The sequence below is a fragment of the Odocoileus virginianus genome, chromosome 4 (assembly GCF_023699985.2).
Source record: "Odocoileus virginianus isolate 20LAN1187 ecotype Illinois chromosome 4, Ovbor_1.2, whole genome shotgun sequence".
NCBI classification, from domain to species: domain Eukaryota; kingdom Metazoa; phylum Chordata; class Mammalia; order Artiodactyla; family Cervidae; genus Odocoileus; species Odocoileus virginianus.
Genome location: NC_069677.1, coordinates 38,440,694 through 38,460,217, shown reverse-complemented (window position 1 = coordinate 38,460,217; position 19,524 = coordinate 38,440,694). Strand labels below are relative to the sequence as shown.

General features: G+C 37.1%; 1 protein-coding gene across 12 annotated transcripts in view; it reads right to left on the bottom strand.

The window, feature by feature from the left end:
• Positions 1-19,524, bottom strand: part of LRRC34 (leucine rich repeat containing 34) — a 31,249-nt gene that overhangs the window by 8,288 nt on the left and 3,437 nt on the right. For 3 of the 12 annotated variants that reach the window (XM_020882100.2, XM_020882097.2, XM_020882099.2), the window contains exons 2-11: positions 17,555-17,675; positions 16,699-16,817; positions 16,538-16,602; positions 15,338-15,421; positions 12,394-12,522; positions 10,391-10,486; positions 8,977-9,131; positions 8,459-8,614; positions 7,713-7,839; positions 5,961-6,146 (exon numbers count right to left, since the gene is read on the bottom strand). In XM_020882100.2, coding sequence (XP_020737759.2) covers positions 5,961-6,146; positions 7,713-7,839; positions 8,459-8,614; positions 8,977-9,131; positions 10,391-10,486; positions 12,394-12,522; positions 15,338-15,421; positions 16,538-16,602; positions 16,699-16,817; positions 17,555-17,628 — 1,191 coding nt within the window. In that variant the 5' untranslated portion in view covers positions 17,629-17,675. The other 9 variants (XM_020882105.2, XM_020882104.2, XM_020882109.2 and 6 more) reach the window with 9 other exon arrangements.

Genomic DNA, 19,524 nt, shown 5'->3' with positions numbered 1-19,524 from the left:
ATAGCCATGTTTCGTTTCCTTGTGCGTGAATGCCCGTGGTTTCTGCCTATTAAACCCTTACAGTAAGTCCCCCTTTTCTTTTTTTGGCTATGCTGCGCAGCTTGTGGGAACTTAGTTCCCCAGCCATGGATTGAACTTGCAAATTCCATAAATCCCCCTTTTCTTTTTTTTTTTTTCTTTTTTTCCATTTATTTTTATTAGTTGGAGGCTAATTACTTTACATCATTGCAGTGGTTTTTGTCATACATTGAAATGAATTAGCCATGGATTTACATGTTCCCCATCCCGGTCCCCCCTCCCACCTCCCTCTCCACCCGATCCCTCTGGGACTTCCCAGTGCACCAGGCCCGAGCACTTGTCTCATGCACCCAACCTGAATCCCCCTTTTCTTAAGCAGGCTTGAGCCAGTTTCTCTTCCTGCATCCCCAATTTAGTAACCTAAGTTTTGATCCTTAGTGATTGAGTAGATGGTAATGCTATTAATTATGATAGGGAGATAAGATGGAGGTTTATGTTAGAGAAGACTTTTTATCTGCTGGATTTGATTGGTGGTGAGACACCTATGTGAAAATGTCTAGCGGTGGTTGGAAATGGGGACTGAAACCCAGTTGAGGTTAAAGCTAGAGATAGAGATCTTGCAGCATAAGGCTAATAATTATTGTGACAGAAATGATTTAGGCAACCCTGGGAGATGGTATAGAAGAACAAAAGATGAGGACAGAATCATGGGGGAATATACATTCTTAAGAATGAGCAAAAGACAGGAGATGGAAATTGATAACAGGAAGAAAACTAGGGTGGTACAGATTTCACAAAGACAAAAGTGGCTCTGTACTGATCACATAGTACAGAGAAATAGGATTCCAGTCAAAGACAACATTGGGTTGCATAACTGGAGCATGATGATCCTTTGAGAAAGGCAGCTGCAGTAATATTAGTGGGTAGAAGCCAGGTGGATACATTTTGAGTAGATGTAAGGACTTTTCAAACTACTTAGTTTGAAAAGCAGAGTGAGTACAGCAAACAATCATTTTATCAAATATCTGAAAAGTATAAACCACTTTATTGCTTTCAAACTTGAAACACTGATAAGTGATGAGCATAATAGTCTGCAGCTAGAAGTCTGGATTTGCTAATGCAGTCTTAAAGGATGACTGCTAAGAAGGAAATGAAAGAAAATGTTTGACATGCATGTGGTTGCAAATTTACTCATTACAATTCAGATGTGCAGAAGAAGTAGAGTTTTCCTACAGAACTTAACATGTTCGTCCCCTTGAGCTCCCACCCAGTGGGAAGTCTGGAAAAAAATTAAAAACCTAGTCTGATATAAAGAAGACAGTTTATATCTTAAGGGAGTGCTTAAACATTTTAAAACTTGTCTTATCTATACCCTTTGTCTTCTCTCTAAAATGGTGTCCACCTGTGTGGAGGAGAGAAGGCTTATATGACCAAGGGGCATGAGGGAAGACACTGTTGTTACTTTTCCATTTTCTGGACATACCTGCTGGCCTCTGATGCAGTAGGTAGCAGCTTATAAAATATGTGATCAGGTTTTTTCCTAGCCTGGTCAGAGCCCAGTACTTCTTGGCAGACCAGCTTCACTTTAGTTCTCTTGGATGTTAAAAAAGAGAGGCCTGAGACTTCTGCATAAATGTCTCAAACAGTCCTGTTTGGTTGCAGGTTTAGTACATGACACCCCACTGCAGGCTCCAGATAAGCCTACTTTCTTCACATTCACCTATTTGCTTCCCACTCAGCTACCCTGTGAGTCTCCCCTTGGGAGAATATTGGAACTTGTGGGTCCCCTCCATAGCACAGAGGAACAGAGTAGCCTGGGAAAGTAAACTGCATCACAAAGGTTTACTTTGATGTGACTGTGTCCTAGCCTGGGAGAATCTCTTTCAGAATCCTATTGACACCCCTACTACCCAACATATTATGGAATATTTCAAAACAAAAGCTGAATGGATTACTGCTACATTAAACAACATGAATGAATTACACTCCACCTGTATACAGGTCAGGAAGCAATAGTTAGAACTGGACATGGAACAACTGACTGGTTCCAAATAGGAAAAGGAACACGTCAAGGCTGTATATTGTCACCCTGCTTATTTAACTTATATGCAGAGTACCTCACGAGAAACACTGGGCTGGAGGAAGCACAGGCTGGAATCAGGATTGCCAGGAGAAATATCAATAACCTCAGATATGCAGATGACACCACCCTTATGGCAGAAAGTGAAAAAGAACTAACGAGCCTCTTGATGAAAGTGAAAGAGAAGAGTGAAAAAGTTGGCTTAAAGCTCAACATTCAGAAAACTAACATCATGGCATCCAGTCCCATCACTTCATGGCAAATAGATGGGGAAACAATGGAAACAGTGTCAGGCTTTTCTAGCCTCCAAAATCACTGCAGATGGTGATTGCAGCCATGAAATTAAAAGACACTTACTCCTTGGAAGGAAAGTTATGACCAACCTAGATAGCATATTAAAAAGCAGAAACATTATTTTGCCAACAAAGGTCCATCTAGTCAAGGCTATGGTTTTTCTAGTAGTCATGTATGGATGTGAGAGGTGGACTATAAAGAAAGCTGAGTGCAGAAGAATTGATGCTTTTGAACTGTGGTGTTGGAGAAGACTCTTGAGAGTCCCTTGGACTGCAAGGAGATCCAACCAGTCCATCCTAAGGGAGATCAGTCCTGGGCGTTCATTGGAGGGAATGATGTTGAAGCTGAAACTCCAGTACTTTGGCCACCTCATGCAGAGAGCTGACTCATCTGAAAAGACCGTGATGCTGGGAAAGATTGAGGGCAGGAGGAAAAGGGAACGACAGAGGATGAGACAGTTGGATGGCATCAACAACACAATGGATATGGGTTTGGGTGGACTCCGGGAGTTGGTGATGGACAGGGAGGCCTGGTGTGCTGCAGTTCATGGGGTCACAAAGAGACACGACAGAGCAACTGAACTGAATGTTGTACAACAGTAGTCTGATACAAAAAGCATATATATGATTCCATTTATATAAAATTCTAAAACATGCAAAACTACTCTGGTGTTAGACATCATGATGGTGATTGTCTATTGGGGAAGATGGCTGGAAGCAGTTCTGACATTTACTCTGTCTGTATCATGGTTAACAGATGGGTTAGCTTTGTGATAATTCATTTAGCTATTGACTTAGATACTTCCATTTAAAAGAAGTATATATTTTTAAAAAATAATAATTTCAAGAATGAGAAAACCAGAGCATTGGTTTTTAAACTTCAGTGAGATTAAAGATGACCTGGATTGTAAAAATGCAGGTTCCCCAGACTGTTTGGAAATTCTGATTCAGTAGGTCCAACTCTTAAGAATCTATTTTTAACAGTTCCCCCATTTGATCCTCATTCTCCATACTTTAAAAAAAATGCTGATTTAGTATCTTCAGTTTAAACTATACTCTGGACAGATGTTCGAGCATAAGAAGTCTGTAATACTGTTATACAAGTCTGAGTTTATTGACTCTCTTAATTGCTAAGAGTAGCATTTCCTCATCAGCTTAATGTTTTCCATGACAATTGTTAAAAATGTTTTTATTTTTTCTAATAGCATGGTTTTCTTAGACATTGAATTCCGTGGCTTTTCAGATTTGATCAAAAAATTTTATTTCCTATTGCATTTTTAACAATATAGAAACCTGACTTTCCTCTGACATGCAACTTTTTTTTAGATAACAGTTATTTAGTTCTAGCTATATTCAGCATGTAATGTAAAAGTGCCAAAGAACTGATGCGTTTGAACTGTGGTGTTGGAGAAGACTCTCAAGAGTCCTTGGATTGCAAGGAGATCCAACCAGTCCATCCTAAGGGAAATCAGTCCTGAATATTCATTGGAAGGACTGATGCTGAAGCTGAAACTCCAATACTTTGGCCACCTGATGCGAAGAACTGACTCATTTGAAAAGACCCCGATGCTGGGAAAGATTGAAGGTGGGAGGAGAAGGGGACAACAGAGGATGAGATGGTTGGATGGCATCACCGACTCAATGTACGTGAGTTTGAGTAAACTCCGGGAGTTGGTGATGGACAGGGAGGCCTGGCGTGCTGAGGTTCCTGGGGTCGCAGAGTCGGACACGACTGAGCAACTCAACTGAACTGAATGTAAAAGAACACTGTCAAAAACAAAGTCTTTATATCTTCAAAGAAGAAGCCTTAAAAGAAAATAAATCTGAAACATGCAACGAATTGGAAACTAAAGTTTGATTAAGAACTAAACTAAGTAAAATCGGTAAGTCATATCAGTCATTATAAGTGTCAGGATACATAAAGTCACACTTAGAATTCTGTAGTCTGTACACTTTTTTTGGTTCCATTGTAAACATTTGGTGACAGAAGATCTTCAATAAGTGTTTTTTGCAAACAGTGGAAAGTCATGTTCTAAAATTCCATTATCAGATTGTAGTAGTTTTCTTTTAATATAACATATGAACGATACTTATTCCAAAAAAAGCCCTGAAATCCATTTCACACATTTTGTTATCATTAACATCAACTATAATGAGTGTATTTCTCAAACAACTGCAGATGTTTTTAAGATTTTGTTTTTCAGCACAGACTCAACCTGATAGCAACCATCTGTCCTGGATGATTCAAGTTCATCTCTCTGAAAGCATGAGAATGGATTTGGTAAGGCATTTAGGTCTTTTCTCGCTCAGTAGCTCAGTAACTCTAGAACATTAAGTGAAAAATAATGGCTCAGATAATTTACTCAGATGTTCTTCCCCTTTCATAACCATTACCATCATCTGTGCCTACCCCTCCACACCCCTGCATGCACGCACACATTTCCCTAGGGAGTATGGAAATGTGGTATTAGGTGATGAATATAAGGAAAAGCCTGATAAATTTTAAAAATCATTAAATCATAGGAAATTTTTATCTTAATTCTTTATTAAAGGAATGGAGAATAAGAGATTTGGGGTTTTTTATAATGTTAAATTTTTGGAATAAATACAGTTATGATATGAGGAATTCACAATACTTAAGGCAATACTTTGACAACTATAAAACTGACCACCGCCTTTATTTCACTTCTTCATTCAGAACATTTAGAGACAGATGGTTTTTCCTTTTAGGTGCAAAACTTAGAGTAACCTCTTTAAGTTGTCCACAGGTTTTTTTTTTTTTCCCTCACACTTTGCCTGGCTTAGCAGTAATAAATCATTCAGGTTAAACAGTTAAGTGGTATATATGAGTAAATTTGTGAACACGAGTCTGTAATCAAAGGATCATAGTGTCTATTGCCTCTTTGTAGAAATCTTAATTTGGAAACATTTGGCCACAAACAAGGGTAATTATTTGCCATCAAATCATTAAAATGTTAGTGGCATCCTCCAAAAGAGAATTCTCTTTTAAAAGTTCACAGGCAGCACTGACATGTTTGTAAAGTATACATTTATATGTATTTATATGTGTCTGTTTATATATATTTGCCTGTATTTGTGAAATTGTACCAAAACCCATCTATAAAATACCTTAAATACTTTTTCAACCTCTAAACCCCTTGATGGCCCCTGGAATCTGCCCCCTGAAACCGTTTTACTTCATGACAACTTTCAGTTAGGGTACCTAACTGAAAGAATGACCTAAAGAATGACCTTTCCTTCTATACTGCTTTACTCTTTGGGTGTATTTTCTTTATAAAAAGAAATTAGTTCCTTGATTTCCTTCTCCAGTTGTTCAAATTTTGGTCCCTATTTTGTAAAATTTTTTTGAAAAAACTACACTATTCATTTTTTCACAGTGGACAGTTTAGAATTTAGTATCTTTTACTTGTCTAACAAAAGTCTTGTCTAACAAAAGTAACTTCTTATAGTCTGAAAAAATTTAATAGACAATAAAATATTAATATCTGAAAAGTAATCACATAGATGAAAATTACTTTAAAGTTTGTTTTTCATAAATGTTGACCTACTGGTGCAAGAGAAAAACCTGCATTAGATGATGGGCTGCAAGCTTCTCCATAACCTGGTGTCCAGTAATAATGCCTTTTAAGGCCATTGGAGACTTCTGCAAGGTACACGTGTCCATCCACCACAAACGGCTCCACATCTGTATTGTCTGGTTTTAGACGGCCTGTGTGAATTAAATCTGAATATGCCTAGGATTTTTAAGAAAAACTATCATTAAGAAAATAGCTTATTCATTTTACAAATTTCAACATTCACATTTAGATGTGATAATTTATAGTCTGAAATATTCTGAATAACTGCTGAATTATACTATTTTTCAGGTATTGTTCACACAGTGTGGAAATTACAATCTCGTAAAACTCATTTCTGCATTTTAACTTTAACTATGTTTTGTTGCCTTATGACTCACTGAGATAACAATTCTATATATATTACCATTTTGTGGACCAGAGGTTTCATGTCAAAATTTTCAAGTCCCAAGGTGACTCATAAATGAGGGTGGAGTGCTATTGTATATGCCCCTGAAGATCCAGTGATAGCTGGGGATCCATTTTTAAAAAATAAACACCCACAGATTTTGGCTTAAAACTGAGTTCATGGACTCCCTGAAGGTAACTGACAGATTTAGGCTGAGAGACCATTCCCTTAATATTAGATGCTGCTGTAGCTGGCCACATAATTATTTCTTCATTGTAGAATTTTCTTTGTATATCTTGTATGGATCATTGACATCTACATAAAGGTGTCATACAAACGTGTTTAACTAGTCAGTAAGGTTGTGATTAATTACTGTAGAGAAAAGCAGAAATTAGTAAAAGATTCAAGTCTAGTTGCTTTCTGCTATAGCTTGTCATTATTAGTCCAACTCAATTCAGCTTCTAGTGTTATAGAATGTGGATGTGGTGTAAAAAAATAGTGTACATGTTATTAATCTTTTTAGTGATAGAATTTTGATCAGTCTTTCAGCAGTTTTTGAGAATCCTGCCACCTTATTTTTCTTTCTGTTCTTTCTAACTGAAAACTGTTCATTATGATGCTGCTTGTGTGTTTTGAAAGCAGTATTAAGGGTTCTATATATTTATATAAGCAACATACCAAATATTTTGACAACTTGTATTTTCAAATTCTGTGTCTTGCTTTAATTACTGGGTAGCAGGTTAGAGATTGTGCCACATCAAATTGATAATAAATCAACAATTGTGATTTTTTTAAAACAAAATACTTAACTTTGGAGTAAAATTAGGACTGTATAACTTCCCATTTTATTTACTGACTTGTCTTCAGCCTCACTGGGCCTTTGTTGCTGAGCACAGGCTTTCCCTGGGTGCAGCAAGCAGGGGCTCCTCCTCATTGCAGTGGGCACGTTTCTCACTGTGCTGGCTCCTCTTGTGGACCACAGGCTACAGGCGCACGGGCCTCAGTAGTTGTGGCACATGGGCTTAGCTGCTCCATGGCATGTGGCATCTTTCAGACAAGGAATTGAACCTGTGTCCCCTGCATTGACAGGTGGATTCTCAACCACTGAAACCACCAGAAAAGTCCCTCAGTGATACTCATACTAATATGTAGTATTTGATATCTCTCACTATTTCAACCACAGAACTTTCCAGTAGCTAATTTTTAGAACGTATGTTAAAATTTATCAAAACTGCAGTGTCTCACTATACTTTGTAATCCTGACTAACTCATCAGTAAACACCATCTGATGCTGTAGGGAAAGCCCCAGGAAGAAACCTCAGTGAAGACAAACTCACCACACATGTAGCTCCATCAAATTTGTTTCCCCAGATGTAGATATGAGAGAGTGTAGGGTTTGTTTCCATCGACTGTGAAAGTGCAACAAGTCCTTTTCCCTCTATGTTGTTGCTCACCACTGACAACCTGTGGAGAAACAAAAAGTAGTAACCCTGGAAACAGTTCCACAGAGAGAATGGATGAGCTACCAACAGCATTTATTACATGCATCTTATTGTGTTGTCTTAGCATTAAATATATTCAGTGTAGTAGATAAAATACCGATCTTACAATTCCTGAAATCCAAGAAACTTTTCTAATTGGATTCTTCAAGTAGAGCTACCTACATTTTGGAAGTAAACAGACTATTGTTCTACTTATTACTCAGTAAAGGTTTGGAGTGGATTACAGACATATTTTTCAGGATAAAGTCATCTGAGTACTATTTTCTTCTTGATTCATTCTTATTTTAAAGTCACTATCATACTGAATGATTATAACTTTTCTGTTAAAATTCAGGATAAATAAGTGATAAGAATTTTCTCATTAACCTTAAGCATTCATAACTGATATCAATCTCATTTTTAAAAGACATTCCTTTAAAAAGAAAATAGAAGACACTGAAATGTTTCCTGTAACTTAATATGTCAGTTTAGAAACTGAGTTTTCATATTTCACCATGAATCTTAAGTGGTAAGAGGTTTAAGATTAGTGTTCTAAACAACTTTTTTTCTGTTATTTTGATTAAATTTAAAACCATACTAACGCTTTAAGAGTCCTGTTGTGTGAAGCAAGAGCGTCACTGAGATAGTTTGCTCCTGCATTTTCCATTCTGTTAAAAGAAAGATCTATTACTTCCAGGGTAGTATTGCTTTTCAGAACATCGGCCAAATACTTCATTCCATCCTGAGTTATTTTATTGCTGGGAAAGGAAAAAAATGTAGTTATATTTGAAAATATGAAGTGTCCTTTTATTCATAGAGATTGCAGGGTTAGAAACTTATAAGCAGTACTTTCTATTTTAGTTAAGATTTATTTTAATCACTCAATTTCCAAACATGTTAATGAAAATTTGCCATAAAATGTTGCTTCTATTCTGGTTTACATATTTAAATTGCTCACTCCAGTTATTAGGAGATATTATATCGGTTTAAACTGAATAATAACTGAAGCTCAAGATAAAAAAGTAAAAATGGTTTTATTTTCTAGTTTTTGGATTTAGTGTCTAACAGAGAATCATACCTACTATGAATCTTTACATAGATTATACAGATTATCACTTACCAGCTTACATCAAGGTATTGTAGGCTCCTATTCAGATACAGTGCATCACATAACTGTTTCATACCACAATTTTTTATATCATGTTTACATATGTGTAATTCAATAAGGCACTGATTTTCTTTCAACATGTGGCTTAGGTGAACTGTAGACTCTTCCTAAAAATAGAGAGTCTTTTTTTCTAAAATATAATTTTAAAGCAGTACATGTTTATTTCAAACATGGTCTGTTATTTAAATTAGCTTTTTAAAAAGATTTTATCAGTTAAGACTGTTAGTCTCCAGTTTGCTATTTGTTTAGCATGACTTTTAAAAATAAATCATTTTGTTACAAATGATACCTTTACCATCTTAGAAACAGGCAGCAGGCATTTGTAAAGTACAATGACTAAGTGATGTAAAAGAGGTTAGTTTAAAAGGCTGAGTGCCAAAAAATTGATGCTTTCTAATTGTGGTGCTGGAGAAGATTCTTGAGCGTCCTTTGGACTGCAAGGATATCAAATCCGTCAATCCTACAGGAAATCAACCCTGACTATTCATTGGAAGGGCTGATGCTGAAGCTCCAGTACTTTGGCCCCCTGGTGTAAAGAGCTTGACTCACTGGAAAAGACCCTGATGCTGGGAAAGATTGAAGGCAAAAGGAGAAGAGGGCAACAGAGGATAAGATGGTTGGATAGCATCACCGACTCAGTGGGCGTGAGTTTGAGCAAACTCTAGGAGATAATGAAGGAGAGGGAAGCTGGCATTCTGCAGTCCATGGAATTGGCAAAGAGTCAGACATGACTTGCAACTGAACAGCAACAACAGAAATCATTTAAAAAATATCAATCATCCCAGAAGGGAAAAACACAACAATTGGTACCATGGGTGAGCATGAGGGAATTCCCTGAGGGTCCAGTGGTTAGGACTTGCTTTCACTACTGGGCCCAGATTCAGTTCCTGGTTGGGGAACGGAGAGCCCACAAGCTACAGAATGCAGCTTATCTATAGGATGAAGTCCAGACCTCCGGGACTGCTATTCTTAGGCAGTATGCCATTATTACTTATGATTTCAAAGATGCAGTAGTTCATCACATCAATATAACAAAACAAATGACAAAACAATTCACACTGGGCTCTTACAATTCTCTAGCCCTTAAACTCTAATCATCTATGTGTTCATCTTAATTTAAGCACGCTGCCCCTCGAAGGTTTACCCACTGTGAATGAGTTCATAAGAACAAAAGACAATATATTTGTTTAAATAAGCAACATCTAAAACCATATTTATAAAACTCTTACAAGAATTTAAAATTTTCCACTCAGGTTTTCATTTGTAAATGGTAGTTTACAATTCTAAAAATACAGCGCATTCATGAACCTTGACACAACCCTTTTATTCACATACAGCTTATTAACTGCTCACGTAGAATACATACCTGTTCACCATACAGTATGGGTCGGTTTAGGTTTAATCCCTTAATTGTTTGGTTTTGAGTTAGGACTGTAGCAAATGCTATCACACTTTGCATTCCCTAAAAACAGATAAGTTCATTAAGGAAACTGACAAAGTATATAAAGTGACCTCCTTAATAGTTCGAGATCAGTAAAACTGGGCTCTGATAAATCAAAATTGTGCTCTTAAACGTTTAATTTCCTAGTCCTTGAATGTAGATTGATCAAATTCGGAAAAAATTCATCTTTAACATGCACGGGGAGTTTGTTAAGGTTTCCTCAGATGTTTACCTCTAGGTTTGCTCCTAAATCTTCAAGATTCTATATGATGCAGATGTCAGACATGCGGACACACAAGTGGATCCCAGCTAGGGCTCTATACTACTTGTAATATATATCCTTAATGCAAACTTCCTTTTATATTCATACTAACACACTTTAAATGTGTGTTTATGGTGGCAAACCATTACTAATCACATTCTTCACAACTCCAGTAGGCCCCCTCTGCCTTTTGGAAAGGCCTGATCCTCTTGCATCTCTGTGATGGATACATATCCAGTTGTTACACCAGAAAACCTGGGCCTGTTCCCACTCCATCAGTCCTCTTACCTTCCTATCAGTTGATTGCCAGATCTTAGAAGCAAATCTTAACAGATTCTGCTTCCAAAAGATGCCTCTAATTAGTCCATCTCTGTAGCTGCCACCTCACCCAGGTTCTCATCACCCACCTGAACTAGTGCAGAAACTTCCTAAAACTGTCACTTCCATAAATGGGAAACCATTAAACCCTTGAAATAAATAGAAAGCATTTGTAAAAATAAATACATGAGTATTAAAATTACTTCAATCTATGTCAGTCATGCTACACTTGGGGAAGCACTTTCTTAGCACCATACCACACTTGGGGAAGCACTCTCAGGATCTGCATGTTCTCGATCCCTGGCCTGGAATATTCTGCCATGTCCCTCTTAAAGGCAGCTCTTTCTCATCCTTCACAGATGAGGCAGCTCTTTTCATCCTAGTATTACTTCCTCAGGTCTTAGGGATAACCATCCTATCACACAGATGACCTCCTACCCACCCATTATCAGAGTACTTTGCCATCTTTGTAGCACTTTACTCTAATTTACTGATATTTTCCCAACCAAAATATAACCTTTATAAGGGCAAAGACTATATCTGATGCACTCCTGTATCCTTAGAATCTAGGATTGTGACTATTATGTGCAGAAAATATACAGTTGACCCTAAAGGGTCAGGGATCAATGGTATACCTTGGTATCCATGGATTCAAATAACCTTGAATCCTGTAGCAATGTAGTGTTTACTATTGTAAGAAGTCTGCATTTACCTGGACCCAGCAGTTCAAACCCATGTTGTCAAGTCAACTGTATATCGAACTAACACTTTCCCCATTCCTTCCTTACTGTATCTACCCACTTACACTTTAGAGCCTATTATACCAAAGAGCCTCCTTGGCCCATCTTCCTGTCATCCTGTCCCAGTGATTTTGCATCAACCTTTTAACTAGGTTCCTAACAGTAGGCCTGAAGGTTTGAAGGCATGTTTGAGAAAATGAAGCCTGGACTTTGAAGACATATGCGGTCAGATGAGGGCTCTTAGAATTGTCTTAGGTTTTACGCTATAACTACTCACTGAAAAATGTTTCCACAAATAAAAAATTTATGTTATACAAATGAAGTATTTAATTAAAAGGAACATAAGATTCTTTAGAAAATCCCATGCAAGTTAAGAAGGGTAACAGATGGAAATTTAGGAAGATTTTTATTACACTGGATATTCTTCCATAAAATTATTATAATCTGATTTTTACTTAAAAATCTTTTTTCTCTGATACTAGATCTTAGAGATGAGCTTCAGTCATTCATAAGACTATCATGTAGCTGGTCTCTTGACACTTCTCTGTGCTACTCTCCAGGGAGAATGATCAAATATGTGAGTGACACTCATAACCAGTTTAACTCACCAGATCACAGTCACCCAGATCTAATTTCTCTAAGGATGAATTAATTTGTAGCATTGCAGCAAAAAACATTCCACCCTTATTTTCAATCTTGTTTCCAGTCATTCTGAGGTGTTTCAGAGTTCTGTTCTTCTAAAAAGGAAAAGAGGCAAAACTGGATTAAAATTTTAGCCCACAGAATTCTCTTCAGATTACGTGAGTTAGGAGACTATTACTATTTGCAGACTCAGTTTTTCATGGAAATTGGACAGGATATATTCCATAAACGTAACATTCAATTTCCCATAATAGGTGAAAATATAAAGTGAAGTGTACCATTTGGGAATTCCCTGGTGGTCCAGCAATTAAGACTCTGCATACTCACTGCTGAGGGGTTCAGGTTCAGTCCCTGGTCAGGGGAATGAGATCCTGCAAGCCACATGGCGCAGCCAAAAAGTACAATTCACCGGGTTTAACTACATTCACAGTGTTGTGCATCCATCACCTCTAATTTCAAAACATTCTCTTTACCCTTAAAGGAGACCTATACCCATTAAACACTCACTTCACATTTCCCTGTATTACTTTGAAAGTGACACAATTTTTCAGACATTTGCAAAGTTTAATTCCTTCTCATAATTCATTCTTTGGATAAATCATTCACAAGATTACAGACATTTCATTGTCCTAACGAATAAATATTTGAACCATAAGTGCACATAATTACCTTTAAAATTAAGTCAAACCCTGCCCACCCCCACCCCCCAGCCACCAAGAGTGGAAAGAAGGAAAGGATGTCCACTCTCACCACTTCTATTTTACATTGTACTGGATGGGGCTAGATAAGGCAAAAAAAAAAAAAAAAAAAGGCATACAGGTTGGAAAAGAAGCAAAACTTTTTGCATATGACATAATCTTATATGTGGAAAAGTCTAAGGAACCCACCAAAACAAAAAAAGACCTGTTAAAACTAATATATGAAGAAATACATCCCATGTTTCTGAATCGGAAGACAATATTAAAACGGCACTATTCCCCAAGTTGATCTAAAGATTTAAAGCAATCCCTCTCAAATCCCAGTTTGTTTGTTTGCTTTGCAGAAATTGATAAACTGATCTTAAAATTCATGTGGAAATGCAGGGGACCCAGAAGAAACAACACAACATTGAAAATAACAAAGAAGACCCACACTTCAAAACTTAACTACAGGACTACAGTAGCCAAGACAGTGTGGGACTGGCCTAAGAACAGATATATAAATTAATAGAATAGAGAGTACAGAAATAAACTCACATTTATAATCAACTGACTCTTGACAAGGATGTCAAAATTAGTGGGGAAAGAACAGTTTTAACACAAGGTGTTGGGTTGACTAGATAGCCACATGAAAAAGAATGAAATTACTCCTATGTCACTTCATATACAAAAATTAAAATGTATCAAAGAACTGAATGAAAGAGTCAAAAACTTGGAAGAAAATGTAAGTGTACATCTTCATGACTTTAGGTCAGATACGACTTTAGATATAACACCAAAAGCATAAACAACAAGAAAAACATAAAATGCATTTTATTGAACTTCTAAAATTGTGTGCTTCTAAAGATACTACTAAGAAAGTGAAAGGGCAACCTACAGAATGTCAGAAAATACTTGCAAGTCATATCCTATAAGGGACTTACATCCAGAAAGAGCAAAACATTTGAAAAGACAATTTTCCAAAGAAAATATAGAAATAACCACTTAGCATGTGAAAAGATGTCAACATCATTATTCATTAGGAATATGCAAATCAAAACCACAAAACCTCTTCATACCCACTAGGATAGCTCAAATCAAAAAGTACCAAGAATTGGTGAGGATATAGAGAAATCAGAATACCCATACATTGTCGGTGGAACATAAAAAGGGGCAACCACTTTGAAAAACAGTTTGGCAGTCATTCAAGATGTTAAACAGTTTCCAAATAATCCAGCAATTCCACTCCTAGGTATATACCCTAGAAAATTGAAAAGTGCACAGAAAAATGTGTGCAAATATTCATAGTAGCATTATTCATTATAGACAAAAAGTGGAAATCCAAATACCTGTTAACTAATGGATGAATGAAATGTGCAATGGAATATTACTTGGCAATAAAAAGGAATGAAGTATGTTACAACATGGACGACATTTGAAAGCATTAAGCCAGTCAGTAAAGGCCACATGTTACATGGTGATTCTATTTATATGAAATGGCCAGAATAGACAGGCAGAAAGTAGATACGACTGCAAGGTGCTGGAGAGTGAGGGAGAGAAGCACAGACAGGGATTACTAACAGGGTCTTTGTGGGGAGGAGGTGTTCTAACAACAGTGAAAGTGGGGATGGTTACAAAACTGCGAATGTAGCTGATCACTGCACAACACAGGGGTTAGGAGCAGTGACCCTCTGTGCTGTTGAAAATAAGTTTAACTTCACAGTTGGCCCTCCATATCCAAGATCCTACACTCTCAGATTCGACTGACCATGAATTGTATCATACTGCAGCATGTATTTAGTGAAAGAAACCCATATGTGAGTGGACCCATGCAGTTCAAAGTTCAGGGTGTCCACTGTATACTAAAAAAGCCACTGAACTGAACACTTCCAAAGGGTAAATTCTGTGTGAATTATGTCTTAATAAAACTTTTTTTTAAATTGAAGTATAGTTGATTTACAATGTGTTAATTTCTGCTGTACAGCAAACTGACTGTTACATATACTTTTTAAAAAATATTTTCCATTATGGTTTATCCATAGAACTGTATTAAAAGTGAGTTCAGAAGTACTCATGTGATGTCTAAATGTTAATGAATTGAAGTACAACAAAAAATATACATTTGCACAATATGAAAACAAGTTGACATTAACATTTGTTTCTCTTGGTTTTGAGCTAAAATTAAAGAAATTAAAATCCCCAAATTGTTAGTTTGAGGTATACAAATGCTTACATGTAGGGCTTTAGCAATCAGTTCTCCACCGTCAGGCCCAATGTCATTAAACATAAGATTTAAGTAAATGAGATTACGTTGTTTCTAAAATAAGAGAAAAGAAGCTATTATACATGTATTACAAGAAATCAATCAAGAATATATGAGCTGCTTTTTAAGTAAAAGTGTTTACCAGCAAAAAAAATCTTTATAACCAGGAAATTTCAAGGTCCAGCAAAACAAAGGACGATTAAGGAAAAAAAAAAAATCAACATTCTCATTTAAACAAATATAATCACAGGATAAAGAAAAGGACTCTGTTCATTTTTTTAGTTTTTTTTTAAATTGGATGATGGTTGCTTTACACTGTTGTTAGTTTCTGCTGTACAACAGTGTGAGTCAGCTATTAAGTAAACACATGTCCCTCGTGAGCCTCCCTCCCACTACGTTCATTTTCCATCAATGATTCAAAGTATGGATGTGTTTTATGTACTGAACCACAGCGTATCACTTTGCACAAGACGATTCAAGAGGCTCTAGGTATGAGCTCTACTGAGACCATATACACAAATGTGCTTTTACCGTATTTCAAGTGTTATAGCACAGTCAAGACCCTTGATATTTTGCAAAACTAGGTTTTGTGTATATGTCACTGGACTAGGTGATTTCACCATAAACAGATCTGAGAACATTTTGGTGGGTGTGATTTTTGCAGCATTTTGATTTGTGGTTGTTGAAAATAACTTGGTTAGTTTTTTTTTTTTAATCTTCCTTATATTCTGTGCCATTTATTTCATGGGTATGAGAATTTTAAGATCTTTTTTGGCTGAATAGAAACACTTGCAGCACATGAGAATGGGACAAAGAACTAGGAAATTAAAAAGCCAATTTAAGGGAAGAATAAAAATGATATATGCTGCTTTAAACATTTTAACTGAAAATACAGACACACACATGTATATGTCAATCTTCTGAGGTTGAAACAAAGCCTTTTCTTTCAGGACACCTGTTCTTATTGGTGAACCACACTACCTTTCTTAAATAAAACACAACCATAAAGCAGCATTTCACTTTGGGTATCTCCAAAGTGAAGTCTACAATAAAGGGTTAGTTTCACAGGCTAGGGCTGCTGAAACCCTGCACATTCCAAGGAAAAGACTGGTTCTTAACTCAGTCCTGGAAAAAAAAAAAATGAACAAAGAACATTTTGCAGTAAAATACCTGGAGCAGTTTTGCAGCATAGTATGCGCCAACATCACTTAGGAGGTTGTATCTAACATCCAAACCTGAAGAATACAGATGAATAGAAGCTGATATTCCTCCTAATGAATACTTAATCAGGAGAATGAGAGCAGGAAGGAATGATTCTTAAGGAGACATACCATTAATAAATGAATTATTCTTTAAAACTCTGCAAAGAATCCAGAAATCTTCACCTGTTACTCTTTCTCCTGATAGTGAGCGACTGTTACCAGCAATATTTAATGTGATTCCTACCGATCTGTTAAAATATTAAAAGGAAATCCAGTAAAGAAAATATTTTTCCTTCATGTTTAGTGACAACAGTGGACAGTATTTACTGGAACCAAGTACCACAATACCTATTTTTATCAAGTAACTTAAAACTACTGAATATATACTACAGCTTTTGAAAAGCACTTTAATATATGCATAATTTAATTTCTCAACCACAGAAAAACCAAAGTATTCCCAATTGATAGGTAATGACATTGAATACGTCAATGATTTGCATAAATAAACCCAGCTCACAGGAGTTAACAACCAATCTGGAACTCAGACTTGGAGAATGCTGGTCTAGTGCTTTTTTTTAAACACTAAATTCGACTACCTCCAAGACCTGTGTCAGTCATCTATGCTGAATCAAAAAAGCATGTCAATTTCATCCAGCATTTGCAAATGGCTTTCATTTTTTTTTTTTCTTCCATTTATTTTTATTTGTTGGAGGCTAATTACAACATTGCAGTGGTTTTTGTCATACATTGAAATGAATTAGCCATGGATTTACATGTATTCCCCATCCCGGTCCCCCCTCCCACCCCCCTCTCCACCCCATCCCTCTGGGTCTTCCCAGTGCGCCAGGCCTGAGCACTTGTCTCATGCATCCAACCTGGGCTGGTGATTGCAAATGGCTTTCAAATCACTCAGTATTCCAAGAGTTTTCAAACAGATGAGTATCAGTGACTGTTCCTAATGTAATTAAGTATATGTCTTCCTTACCCTTTTTCAACTTCTTCATCCACTTCTTGGAGTATTTGCAATATAAAAGGTTTAATTTCCTGGGACTTTTCCATACATAGATCATAATAATATGCCTGGAGACCACCAGTAGATGCTGCAACTTTTGAAAAATAAATGCAATACTTTTCATCACATATAAATTATCCCAGGAGCTTCCTCCCACTAAAATTAGATTCCTTTCAAAGATATAAATGTATGTGTGTGTAGAGTCAGGGGTGAGGGGAAGAAAAGGAAGAACAGAGAAAGTAAAATAAGGAATGGGAGAGAAGAAAAATGCTGTTTGGAGAAGTAGGGCCATAGAAGTACTCACTGAGGATGGCACACACTTAACTCGGAAGTGACACAAAAGGAGAAATAACTGTTAAATAATAGGCCTGGCAGCTGAGGAAAATGATGTCCAGAGAAACTAAGTATTTTGCCTGAAATCATACAGCAGTGTATTGAATCAAACTTGACTCCAAAGCCTCTTTCCTTTCTGCCATGATGGATATGGGTAACTCAAGTTTGCTTATAATGGCTTCAAATAAGGACGCTTTTATCATAGAGTCTAAACTCAAAAGGGATCTGAAAAATCAAGTCCAACAGCCTTCTTGAAGACCTCCTATACCCTGTAAGTTGATAGCATCTTTGAATACAGCTCTGTCTGTTCTTCCTAGAAGAACAGGTCTCTCCAAGTTGAGGCCTCACTCATAGAAGTGCTTTACCTACCATTGTCTTCTATTTCCTCTTTCTAAAGGTGATTTTTCCCTGTCCAGTCACTAATAGGGAAGACAGAAACAAAACTGGAGTTGAAGTCTTCTTCCTCTGTTATACCTGCAGCTTTCCTTGATGGGTCATCTTATTATTTTCAATACTACTTTTTAAAAAAATTTTTATTGGAGTATAGTTGATCGACAGTGTTGTGTTGGTTTTACGTGTACAGAAAAGTGAATCAGTTATATATAAACATGTGTGTTGTGTAGTGTGTTAGTTGCTCAGTCCTGTCCGACTCTGTGACCCCATGGACTGTAGCCCACCAGGCTCCTCTATCCATGGGATTTCCCAGGCAAGAATGCTGGAGTAAATTGCCATTCCCTTCTCCAGGGGATCTTCCCGACTCAGGGATCGAACCTGAGTCTCCCGCATTGCAGGCAGATTCTTTACTATCACAGCCCCCAGGGAAGCCCACATACACATACATACATCGGCTCTTTTTTTAGTTTCTTATCCTTCGGTCACTGGTTCATTTCTGGCTTGAAGGAGGTGCGGGTTGCTTTGGGCTCCCCTTGGGGCTCAGCTGGTAAAGAATTCGCCTGCAATGTGGGAGACCTGGGTTCAATCCCTGGGTTGGGAAGATCCCCTAGAGAATGGAAAGGCTACCCACTCCAATATTTTGGCCTGGAGAATTTCATGGACTGCATAGTCCACAGGCTCGCAAAGAGCTGGACACAACTGAGCAACTTTCACCTCACTTCACCCATATAATTCACTACAGTGTACCCAGTAGAGTTACAGTGGGTCCTTAGCTATTTGATATATAGCAGCGTGTCTATATCAATCCCAGTCTCCCAATATATCCCTTCTCCCTCCCCTTTGGTATTATTTTAAAAGCATCTTTTTCCAGGCCCAGGCTTTCTAGGGCAGAAGGTATGCTACCACTTTTCTTACAAGCACATACCACTCCCCATCTCTTTTCTGTCCTAGCTTTTGTGTTTGTATGTCTCTTTAAGAAAGCTCAGCGATCTCACTACTCAGCCACCCTGAGATCTTGAGGATCCAGCTTCTCTAAGTCTCTTCATCTCAAAAATGTTCCTTCATGAGTGTATTTCTGCACTATATGAACTAAACAGTTTGCTAAACAAATGTGCAAAACAAGATTCAAGAGAAAGAACATTACGTTAAAAGTGAAAGCAAATAATCTTTTCTTACAGTTTTTTTAAAATAAACTTTAAAAAAACAAATTTAGGGGA